Source organism: Symsagittifera roscoffensis, chromosome 10, assembly GCF_963678635.1.
Source record: "Symsagittifera roscoffensis chromosome 10, txSymRosc1.1, whole genome shotgun sequence".
Classification (NCBI taxonomy): domain Eukaryota; kingdom Metazoa; phylum Xenacoelomorpha; order Acoela; family Convolutidae; genus Symsagittifera; species Symsagittifera roscoffensis.
In genome coordinates this window covers 17,900,026-17,912,684 of record NC_087071.1, presented here as the reverse complement: position 1 = coordinate 17,912,684, position 12,659 = coordinate 17,900,026, and the positions used below count along the sequence as shown (strand labels likewise).

Sequence of the window (12,659 nt, the reverse complement as noted above, 5' to 3'; positions counted from 1 at the left end):
GGTTGGAATCAAAATCTTCTAACATAGCCAAAAAAAACAGTAGGAAAAGTGTTAAAAAAAACATGGAAACGAAAAAAAAGTTAATCGAAAATTTTTCAACTTTCGAAAAAATTTACACCAATTTGAAAGCTCTTTGAATTTCATATACTATTTACGATTGGAACTTTTTTGTAAGGTTAACCCATTTAGAGGAAACTGGGTCAATATGCAACTTTTTTGTTGCGCTGGGAATTCAAAAAATTGAACCCATTTTTGAAACGAAGCCATTCTTGTTCATCGTGACCATTTCACTTTTGCTGCTCGATAGAGAAATTTACCTTCATTTAACAGTTAAACGAAAAGAAATTTTAAAAAATCATTTCAAACCGAGAAAAATCAATTTGAGCGTGAAAACGTTTTTGAAGACTTTCTTGAAAAAAAAATCATCAAGACCTATTGAAGTGAATATCAGTTCGTTACTGTTACCTCGAAAAAAAACACCATTATAATGTTATATTTTGTAAAAATGTATTAAATAGAAGTCATATTACAGGTACCTTCATAGCAATTGAGAACCTTGAAAGCTTGAAAAAAAGTCGTTAAAGCTTGAAAAAAAAGTCGTTAAAGCTTGAAAAAAAGTCCTTAAAGCTTGAAAAAATATATATTGCAATAAAAATTGCAGCCAAATTGTTCGAGAAAAAACGGTCACGATCTTTATTGAGCTAGTGGTCAGTTCGTGTCTTCACCCTCTGCCACCATGGTATCGCAAATTAGTCTAGAAAGATGTACAATCTCAGATTTACTCACGGCAATGTTTTCACGTTTGATCAATCCCTCCAAATCTTCTTTACTCAAATTCAGAAATTCTTCATGTTTGATGACTTCGACAAAATTCTGACAGATGAACTTTTCGGCTGACTGGGACAGCTCAGTACAGTTGTGAGTGTCTGCGAATGCTTTGATGCCTAGACAGTTTGATGAGTCCAGTTGCCGTTCCAAAAATTCACAGCAAGCTTGTTGAATGGCTGGAACAAATAATAAAACCATAACTATTTTGACAGGCATTAAGAAATTATTGTAAGCTCCGTAAAACAATTGATAATAACGGATAAGCGTTTGCTGTGTAAATAGCACAAAATTTCTATAACAAAAAGTTTTAACCAAAAATTCTAATCGAAAAACAGAAGACTACTTTGCTGTATCACTTAACAGAATACTTTGTTTTTGTAGAAATTTTTTTTTTGATTTCATAGAATTTTTTTTCCAAAAAGGCACAAAAATTTTCTCACTGAAAAAACGACAAGAACAAACATTTCGCAGTTCAGATAAAAAGATACACGCCTATAACAAGCACTCTCGCACAATTTATTCCATCAAAATATAACTAATAATCAACAATTTCAAACCGTTTAAATCACGACCGTTTAATATGATATATCAGTCAGCCCATTCCGATATTGTCTGGTACCTGATATTGCGTGAATTAAGTTACACCTATATTCCATTGTTCACTGACTATTGTTAAACTGTTATTACTTTCTGTTAACATTTTATTATTGCTAGATGATTTAGTGTCTTTTTTCTGAATTATAATGATTGTAGATTATAATGGGTTCAATTATATTTTTGGGTTAGTAGTTTCGTCTCGCCCATAGTCCAGTGTTATTGGCCCCGGACGTGATAGGTAGAGCATGCCACTATAGTTGGGTACTTGAAAGTTGTTTTAATACTGGACTCGACTGAATTGTTCTTGCGATTTGGTGCGATCCTCCGTTATCCGTTTGGGGTAGTTTAGATCTTTCGCTCCCACGTGCTATGTGAGCTGAAGGGGTTATTTAGCTGCACGGAAGAAGTTATTTGTTTATTGACAAATTTCAACGTACTAACAAAAAATCGACCATTTAACTGTTTTACTTAGTAATTTGAAAGCTTTTTCCTCTTCGATCCGATAAAAGCGATAACATCAAAGAAATGCTTCAAATTTAAAATTGAGTTTAGCACCTTGAAACACTGCAAAACCTGTCCTAAATTTCTGAGCTCACTATATTTTGGCGATTACCACTGCAATTATTGCATACTAGCCAATAAACCGTTTGATTAAATTATTTTAAGGGTAAAAAAACCATGACCATTGCCGATTTTTATTTTTCATCTTTGAAACACGAACAATATACCTTTTTTAAAATCTGATTCACTTTCTAGAAATTTTCATTTTTGACATTATTTTTGATATAATTAACTCAATTCCTGATCACAATGTCTTTTTATAATTCAAATTTTCTTTTCTTTTTTTTCAGGTGAGGGAACTCACAGTGTAGTTGCAAGAGGGAGGCAGCGGGGAGTAGTTCCTGCACATTGTCTGCGTTGATGGTGATAGACTCCGCATAGACATAGTCCAAGATGATCCTCATCACACAAGGAGAGACATTTTTGATCGGAACTGACGTGCGAGCAGACTCGCACATCTGAATACAAACTTTGTATCAAAAATTTATTGCGTTGACTCCGATTATGATTACAATTATTCGGAGATTCTCGAATTTACCAGAAGTAATCAAAACCAATATACCAGAAAAAAATATATTTAAACATCTCTGAATTTAATCAACGACATTAATGTCATATCGATATCTTTTGTGTCAACAGCGATGCATACAATATATCGCAGACCACAAATTCAACAGAACTCCTTGATCTGAAGTTCTTCTTCAATTTCAGAGGTCCAGATGACAACATTTGGTCGTTAAACAATAAAAATAACATAACGATTTATTAAACACTGCTTTTTAAACAGGTCAAATTCAGAAATCCAGACACTAATTTGATTGAAAAAGGTTCAAAAACACCACACACAAAAAAAATACCTTAGAACAATTTGTTTTAAGTCCGCCTTTTAATTGAGTAAAAACTATCGCTATGAAAAAGACTAGCACTGACTGTGTTTGTGAACATGGCCCTGAAGTAGTCTGAACAGGAGGCCAGCAACACTCTGTGGGCTGGGAACCTCTCGAAGTCCACCACCAGTTCCACGTCACACAGAGCATTTAACTTACGCAGCTGATTCATAGATCGCACCACCTGGATTGGAGAATGAACCCAATCAAGACTGTGATGCAATAATTAAAAAGATTGTTTTCAGTACCTTCCAAATTCAATCATTTCAACTGTAATCATTTCAAATTTACTCAAATTCAATCATTTCAAATTTAATCATTTCAAATTGAATCATTTCAAATTTGATCAAATTCAATCATTTCAAATTTAATCAAATTCAATCAATTCTACTAACTTAACTCACTTAACAATTGCCCCCCTCCTTGAAGGGAAGAGGGGTAATTTTAAAACAGATCCAAAAAGAAAAAGCAAAGAAAGAAAGAATTGAACTCTTTAAATGGATAAATATGAAATAAATGGAGGATAATGAAACTTTTCATAAAACTTTTTCAAAAATCATTTATATGATCAATAATTTATCATAAAAAACCCCAACTTACGAGATCTCCATTAGACAAACAATGTCCATTTTCGTGCGTCTCGCATGGCTTAATTGATTAGTTGTCTTACAATTACTAAACGCAATTCCAGGGTAATTATGTGAAGTGTACATAAAATAATGCATTCAGCTTGGCTGAAAATTTGTTTAAAAAAATGGTCCCGAAGCTTACCTCTTTTGCTTGATGGTCGGATATGAAGTGGCACAATTCCATCTTGATCACCATCGCCAAACCACACAATGTTACTATTCGCTTCAATTCATACCTTAACTCTTCATTCTTGTCTACTTATAAGACAAAAATTCCAATGCAGATTTGACGGAGCAAGTTTTGTGTTTTCATCCGTGGTTAGCTTGCTCTCATCTCGCAATCTGAAACAGTAAAAAGATAACATATAGTTGCTCTATCCTAACTAACACAGATGCCTAAGAGCTAAACATATCCCCCCCCCACACACACACACACACACAAATCACGAATAGACTATCAAAGTATGTTCAAATCCGTATTTGATCGCATTGGAGAATATGACTTTGTGCTGTGATTCTGATTGGCTGAAAGGAAGATCAGATCGCAAATGCATCTCATTACTTTGTGATTCCTATAAAAAAACGAGCTTGGCCTCATACCGATTTTTGAATCCAACTGATCTACAAGACTTAACAAAATTAGTATTTACAATTTACAATTAATCATCTGAAATTTCTGCTCCGACCGAATTCAGTTCGCTCAACATAAACATAGTTTCCAAATAATCGGCGTTGCTAATATCATCATAAACAATAGTTTCAAAGTAGTAATTTATAACCTCCAGTTTACCCTTCATTCTTATAACTATCATATTTAAAATATCATCTTGGATATTATTGCACATTTCCAGTTTCAAATGTCGCAAATTTGGCATTGTTTCTGGAATGAGCAGAAAACACTCTCCTGTTAGCTGATGCATGCCAGTTAAATCCATAGTTTCCATTTTATTACAGGTAGTTACAATTGGTATAATTCCAGTTTCGTCAATTTCCCAGCACCAACAGAGTGATAAATTTTTCAAATTTGGACAATTAGTCGCAATTAAAAAGGCTCCACCGTTTGATAAATTGCTGCATTCTGAAAGATTCAAATCCTGCAGTTGAGAGAAATCTAAAGTTGAAAGAAAAATCGACAATCCTTCGTTAGTGAAATTGTTGCCCTTTCTCAGACAAATTTCGTGTAGAATTTGAGACGATGACAGCTTGTTTAACGCTTCATCGGTAAGCCCCTGAGCAAAATTGACAATTAGAGATTTTAGATTGCAACATTTTGCAATCCAATCGAACACAGCGTCAGTATTGCTTTCTCCGTCAATGTTCAGAAACTGCAGTGACATGCTGTTCTTTTCCGTCAGTAGACAGATTGATTTGTTTTCGATCCAATTCACGTTGTCTATATTCACGCTGATGAACTGATTATCGGGAAAACATGACAAAAAACCATAAAACTGCTCATCGCTGATTCGGTTCGTGTAGGAGAAATCTGAAATGCACAAAACTGCTTTATCAAGTCTTAGGTGTCAATAGAATCAAAAACAACTGCAAACCGAAATCCACATTCTCGCACAAATTTTTGCTACCATCTGTTTGCAACAAATTTTTCAGATGAAACCATTGATTGCGCTGAACCACTCGAGCAGCCTTAGCATAGTGGTAAGGCGTTGACTTTGAAATAGTATTCGATCCCATGCTATGGCAATGATAGTGTGTGAGGACGAACTCTCACTTGACCTCTAGCGTCAGGTCTACCACAGCATGGCCAATTTCGGCTGCAATAGTGGTACCACGTGAAAGTTCTAGACGCTAAAAAACGGCCTTGAGTCGCAAAAACGAGATCCACTCAACAAAATAACACAGTCTGGAATGTGTGGAGACAATACAAATGGACTATCCTTGATAGGAATGTTAAGGCCAACTGATAGCTCCCCTCCGATTCGCAGGAACCACATTATGTTTACTTTATTATTAAACAGTTATTATCATAAATCTATTTTTTGCAAATTCTCGTAGAAAATGAAAAAGAGTTCGCTTTGCTGTAGCGCAAAAAATCATTGAAAAGGTAATACTCTACTCAATTTATACAACATAAATTAAAAATAAAATGAAGTAACAGATATCGCACCTGCAAGAAATTTTCTCAGTATATCCAAAAGAAAAAACGTTGAAAAAAACTTTCAATTTGATTAAAGGGCAAAACAAACGCTTAAACATGGAAAACGTGCACGTAGCTAGTGAAGTCCTTTAGATCCTGTTAAAATCACTTCGAGGCTTCAAAAATAACATTATTCAAAACTTCGAAAAGTAAAAAAAAAATAAACGCGTTTGTTCAGTAAAAAGGTTCGTCTCTCTATTTTTATTACATAAGTGCTGACTTTTGTAGCGTGATAGATACCGACAAACATTTGATCCCGGCTCTGCTTGCTTTCTATGTATGTTTGCATGATGATTAAGATTTTTTTGCTCTTAAAAAGACACGTTTTTGTTTCTTAATTTTTGTTCCGACCATTGAAAATGGGGAGGAACTTTGTATGCGGGTCTGCTTTTTTGTTTTTTTTCTTTTCATTTTCCGCGCAAATTCAGCTACCAGAAATAATCATCGGACTGGGTTGAGTGATATATCACGCTTACTTCTGCTTAATTTCTTAATTTAGGCCGTTTACAATAGCTTATTTATGCTTAATTTTATTTTTTCTCCAGTAAAATTAGTTTTTGGAGATTTAATGCTTTTTGGGGAAAAAAAAACTTCTTCAAAGGCTATGGTCGGAATATTCTGTGCTACTTGCACAGTAAACGGCTATCCTGGTTTCTTTTTAAAATTGTTAACTTTCAAAACATTTTAGCGCGGACGCTTGATGGATCCTAGGATCCCACTGGTTGTCCTCTCCAAGTCTTATTATCTGATGTTTTATAACCTTACTGAACAATTATTTTGAGAAATAAATTTTTTCTTTCTTTATTTAACAATTCAATTTGAGCGAGGATACACATAGTATAAGATATATCTACTAACGCCTATCCTGAATGGCAAACATTATGTTATGCAGTAGCATTCATTAAAAACACAACCAAAAAATAGTATTAACTTTTTAAATAATATTTAAAAAACCAAAAAAACCGAACGATATTGAACAACTTGATACTCCCAGTAAGAAAACCCGTAAACAATGAGAAAAAGATATCGCCACAGATGGACAAAATGAGACTTTCTGACGGGACCTCAGAACCGAAAATGTCTTTATGGGCAGAATCTCTATATAAAGACACCCCTCGTTGTGATTGTGCCGTGCCTATCATAGCCAGCATCGAGCCTCCAAAGCCAGCAAGACCGCCTGCGAAAAAGAATGAACTATATTCTGCGAAACGTTTCAGACACCTCAAAAGCAGCAATTAAAAAAGAGAAGAGAGCAATGAAAAAGCATTAATTGGCTAGCGAGATGAAATTTTTAAATTCCCGCTGTCAAATTTTTAAATTCCCGAAAGTCTAAATTCCCGCTGGCAAATCGATTATCGGGAAAATATGACAGAAAATCATAAATCTGCTCGTCGCTGTTTGTGTAAAAAAAGGGGTCAATTAAAATGGGCCTTTCGGTCATGCAACGGTCCTTGCATAGGTTGGATAGGGTCATATCAACGCTATATAAAAACATCGGCAAACTTTTATGAACAAATCAAGTCGATTTTGAAGCATCCAGAGAACTGTCAATTAAAATCTACCCTCCTAATCTTAGGGTACAAAGGCGCCCGCATTCCCTCCATACTCCGTGCAAAGAATCCTTTAGAATCAATCGAAGTTCTTCAGGAAAGCCTTGCAGAAACTGCTGGTGAAAGGAAATTTGAAGGAAGTGTCTAATATCGTTATTTGGCACGACGTCATTAACAATTCGATTTCTAAACACCGCAGCAATAACAACACTGCACTTGACGTAAACAAGTTGCTTCAGATCCTCTTGCAGTTCAAGAACGGGATCAAGTGTATCATATACACGAGACGGTGTGGAACGCAAGACATCTTCGAAGCGCTGGTGACAACTGGTATTTTAGTTTTGCACACAAAACGACTCTTGTCATCAAAAAGGAATCTGAGGAAGCCTGAATACAAAGAGGAACTGAATGTACTTCACCCAAATCAGCATATTGAATTGACATTTGTATCCCTTATATTAAGATTTCAGTCCAAACTAGAACAACTGGTGAAAAAGTCGAGGTCGAAGAAACGGAAACTATCTAAGAAAAGTCGAAACAAGAAGAAAGCAGGAACACAGTAGAGGTAAGGCGGTTTTTTCTTTCGTGCCTTTGTTGACTCCAGAGGGGCTCGGCTCCTCGGAGGCGCGCAGGCTCGTTCTTTGCGCCCGTCGTGTTCTCTGTCCCGTGCTTGTCTGGTTCTTTATCTGTGTTTTTGCTTCTCTGAACATGGTCTATTTACTTGTCCCTCTACCATACTTGGCGAGAATCTGGAAGAAAAACGACACTTTGAGATATTTTGTGCGATATCAACGTAGCTTGCGTAAGCACATACATAACAAGTACCGTGTTGACTTCCTTCACTCTTGTCTGAGAAACGATTTGACCCCACGATTTCTCAAGTTCCGTATTCCCAGCAATGGTTGTTTTGAGCCTACCATCGTTCATAACTTCCACAGTAAACTATTGAAGAAAGAGATAAGCACTGCCAGTGCTCGAGTCCTAGTAGTCAAAGAGAAACTTGGTAACGCACGCAATAAGTTTCTCAAGCACGTCTCTGAGGCCACTGCCCTTCCATAATGTTCCATACTAGAACATACATGCGCGAACTAGTGTCTGAATTAAAAGATCGGCACCGCAGAAAGCTTGGGAGTCTTTCCAGCGAACAAGAAAAACCCCTCCAAAATGTAAATAAAACTGTCAGGATTGTGGGAGACATCAAAGTGCCAGATCTAGTGCTTGACTACTTATCGTTAGCTCCGAAACACCCAGTGCGCGACAAGTTTAACGACTTACACTTCTTAGCAGATGTGGATCGTCTCCTCTACAACTTGAAAACTAATAATATGGAGAATGACAAGTTGAATAAAGTGAACGCACTCACCGTGTGGTACATTAAAGCAATGAAGAAACAAAAAGAAGACCCTAATTATAGAAAAGTAAATAGCTATCTTCGGAAAGAGAACATCAAAGCCGTACCGTTCGACAAAGGAGCTGTTTTTTGCCTGATGTCCGACGCTGACTACTTCTCAAGTTCCGTATTCCCAGCAACGGTTGTTTTGAGCCTACCATCGTTCATAACTTCCACAGGAAACTATTGAAGAAAGAGATAAGCACTGCCAGTGCTCGAGTCCTAGTAGTCAAAGAGAAACTTGGTAACGCACGCAATAAGTTTCTCAAGCACGTCTCTGAGTCCACTGCCCTTCCATAATGTTCCATACAAGAAAGTACATGCGCGAACTGGTGTCTGAATTAAAAGATCGGCACCGCAGAAAGCTTGAGAGTCTTTCCAGCGAACAAGAAAAACCCCTCCAAAATGTAAATAAAACTGTCAGGATTGTGGGAGACATCAAAGTGCCAGATCTAGTGCTTGACTACTTATCGTTGGCTCCGAAACACCCAGTGCGCGACAAGTTTAACGACTTACACTTCTTAGCAGATGTGGATCGTCTCCTCTACAACTTGAAAACTAATAATATGGAGAATGACAAGTTGAATGAAGTGAACGCACTCACCGTGTGGTACCTAAAAGCAATGAAGAAACAAAGAGAAGACCCTAATTATAGAAAAGTAAATAGCTATCTTCGGAAAGAGAACATCAAAGCCGTACCGTTCGACAAAGGAGCTGGTTTTTGCCTGATGTCCGACGCTGACTACTTTTCTAAGTTGGATGACATCCTAAACTGCCCTCGATTTGAGATCTTGCCCATCTCACAGAATAAGATTACTTTGAAAGTGGAAGACCAGTTCAACAGAACACTGAAACAATTTGCCGACAGTGAGAAGATTCCAATGTCGCTCTATCAACACCTTCATTCTACAGGTGCCCAGCCGGCCAGGTTATATGGATTGGCAAAAGTACACAAAGAAGCAGCCCCCTTGGACCGGTGCTCTCTTTACCTGGTAGCTGCTATGATAAGATCAACAAGTGGCTTGCTAATTTGTTCAGTCGGGTCCCTGGTGCCAATATTGTAACATCCACCACTGACATGAAAAAGAGACTCACGGACGTACAATTGCTGGACGAGGAGGAGAATTTTTCTTTAGACGTGCAAAGTCTCTACAGTAACGTACCAGTTGCGGAGGCCATTGACATAGCTTGCCACGTGCTTTACAACTCTGACTCGGTCCCTGAAATCGACAGAGATACATGCAAGCAACTCATGCAACTGTCAGTTACTGATGTCAACTTCATGTGTGGTGATAAATGGTACGTTCAAAAGGATGGAGTCGCAATGGGTGCTGCAATGGCGGTTATTCTGGCCAATGTTTGAAGATGACATTCAAACAGAAGCGGTTTGAAGATGACATTGCCTCAGATGAACCACTTCCATCTATACTGAGCAAGAAAGATCTGCGACTGATGATAAAACCATGTGTCCCGTCTGCCAAGTGCCAAGAAGAGGAGACTGTTCCGGCCATTAGGGAAACAGCAAAAATCTTCGGACGCTATGAAGACGATATCTTGAGATCTGCGCAGAGTGACTCTAGCGACAGCATCTTAGACAGGGTCAAGACGCTTCATCACAACTTGGAATTTTACTATCGAAAGCTTGAGAGACAACGGTATCCCTTTTTTGGACATGTTCGTAAAATGCCAGGATGCAAGTGTGAGTACGCGTTGGTATCAGAAACCCGCAGATACTGGACTGATCCTTTCCTTCAGAGCCCTTGCACCAATTGGTTACAACCGCAACATGATTCAGGGCTGCATTCACCGCATCTATAATGACACATCGACATGGAGCAATTTCCATACTGGTATTCAAAAGGCAAAGAAGATATGGGAAGCAAACCAGTATCCACCCCAATTCTACGAACCCATCGTCAGAGAAACTATTGATAAACTGCTGGGGCCGAAAATCAACATCAGGGACATGCAGAAGAAAGACAAAGGCCTGTCAACAATTTTCACTTTGCAATACAGAGGCACTGTGAGTGATGTTTCGAAGACGTTTGAACAATATCACTCGTCTCCCTGTTATTTTCAATACCCGGAAACTGAAAACTGCTGTCCCCTCTCTAAAATCCAAGATCCCGAATCATCTCTGTAGTAATGTGGTGTATCATATCACTTGTCCTGGCTGTAGTGCCAGCTATGTTGGGCAGACAACCCGACACCTCACCACACGCCTTAGCGAGCATTCGCGGATCTCTACTCCAGTGGGTGAACACATGACACAATGCGTTGGCAACACAGAAAATTTGGTGGCAAAGATCATAGATCGATCTAACGACACTGTCAAACTTTTAACGCTTGAGGCCCTCCACATCAACCGACTCAAACCAAGGATCAACAGAAAAGAAGAATACAGGTCGCGCGAACTCACAGTCAAGGTTTAGAAAAACATCTTTATTGTATCTTCAAAGATGGCTTAAAAATATCTATATATTTTTAGATCTCTCGGTGCTATTTTTATACTGTTTTTTATGTTTTTCAATTTGGATTTTATTCTGTTTGTACACTTTGGATTGTACGTTTATTGTTTTTCCTTTTTTAGACTGATGATGATTGTAATCAATCGAAAACGTTCTCTTAAACATTGATTGTTTTTCCTGAGCAAGTGCTTCAGGCGGATTATCAAAAAGACGATGCTGCAATCTCGCAAACACGAGCGAGAAAGAAGCAAATATTCAGAAGCTTTACAATGAACAAAACTCTAATTTTTAATATAATAATTTGAAATGCAATAAAAGGCAACCATATAAACTTTACATGTAAAAAATTAGAATGTACTAGAAATCATGATCATACCTAAGCTATTCAAACTCTTCGAGACACTTTGCAACGACATCAGCGCATCACCTGTGAAAACAGAAGAGCCAGTGATTCCAATATGGCTCAGTGACGATGAAGTATTCTCATTATCACTCTTCAATGTATCGCATAATTTGGTCATTTGCTCGTTATTAAGTTTTTCGTCTACTATTTGAAGATGTTGGAGGCTCATTTTGTGTTTAATACACAATGTAAGCAACGTTTCAAAGTATACATTGTTCAATTTCCAGATTATTTGGACAACTGAGTCAAATGGTATCTTTTCAAAAAACAATTTAACGCCTATGTTTGCTTCCTCTTCTCCCTTTTTGGACTTTCTTTCAACTTTCAAGCAAAAATTTTTCCATAGCGAAGGATAAAACAGTAAATCTCGGAAATGAGAACATGTTTTACTTAGGCAAATCTTCTCATATGTTGACAACTCGTTAAAAACACCAAGCAGAAACTGTTCCGGCAGACTGGTTAAATTCATTACATTTTGAATCTGAAATAACAAATATCGGTCATATTGTTGTACGAAAAAAAAAATAAACACTTAAATTGCAAAATGAAACCAAAAATTTCTAGCGATCAGTCGGTTCATTTTATCAAAAAAGAAACCAAAAATTTCTAGCGATCAGTCGGTTCATTTTAATGTCTTATTTTTAATTTCGCTTTTAATCGCCAACATGTTTGACCTCGAAACTTTCCGAAATTTGAACGACGAATTGAAATTTATAACATTTTTTCAAAAAAATGATAGCAAAAATGTGGATACTGATAAACTAGTAATTAGTGGGCATTATGTAGCCAAAAAATCAGAATGCAAATATTTAGGCATAATTCTTGATTCAAGTTTATCTTTTCATGCTCAAATCAAAACAATTCTCCAAAAAATGGCCCAAGGGATTAAAACTATTGATACAATTGGACAACAACTGCCGACATTATCATTAGTTGCCTTGCTTCATTGTCTTGTTTTATCACATTTAGACTATTCAGCAATTTTTTTACAACAAATTAATGCTACTTTGATGCTATCTCTGGAGAAACAGTTGAACTGGGCGCTAAAAAGAACATATTTCAGATCGAAATTTAAATCTTCTTCCCTTCTTCGCATTAGCAAATCGTTCATTGGAATCGAGAAAAGAATTGAGTTAAAGTGTATAACATACTTATACCAATATCTTACAAACAAAAAGAAGGCTTTTGAAAATA

General features: G+C 37.0%; 2 protein-coding genes across 2 annotated transcripts in view; both read right to left on the bottom strand.

Annotated features, from left to right (window-relative positions):
- The window catches only part of LOC134854994 (kelch-like protein 12), a 13,693-nt gene extending 9,853 nt beyond the window's left edge, over positions 1-3,840 (bottom strand). The window contains exons 1-4 of the mRNA XM_063871373.1: positions 3,645-3,840; positions 2,917-3,057; positions 2,291-2,444; positions 787-1,004 (exon numbers count right to left, since the gene is read on the bottom strand). Of these exons, the coding sequence (XP_063727443.1) occupies positions 787-1,004; positions 2,291-2,444; positions 2,917-3,057; positions 3,645-3,698 (567 nt within the window). The 5' untranslated portion in view covers positions 3,699-3,840. The remainder of the gene's footprint in view (positions 1-786; positions 1,005-2,290; positions 2,445-2,916; positions 3,058-3,644) is intronic.
- A 259-nt stretch (positions 3,841-4,099) lies between these two features.
- On the bottom strand, positions 4,100-11,942 carry LOC134855099 (F-box/LRR-repeat protein 20-like). The gene is made up of 3 exons (XM_063871485.1): positions 11,856-11,942; positions 11,439-11,489; positions 4,100-4,985 (listed from the first exon to the last, which is right to left on the bottom strand). The coding sequence occupies exons 1-3, from the start codon at positions 11,932-11,934 to the stop codon at positions 4,162-4,164; spliced, it is 954 nt and encodes a 317-aa protein (XP_063727555.1). The 5' UTR covers positions 11,935-11,942; the 3' UTR covers positions 4,100-4,161.
- Positions 11,943-12,659: the final 717 nt, after the last annotated feature.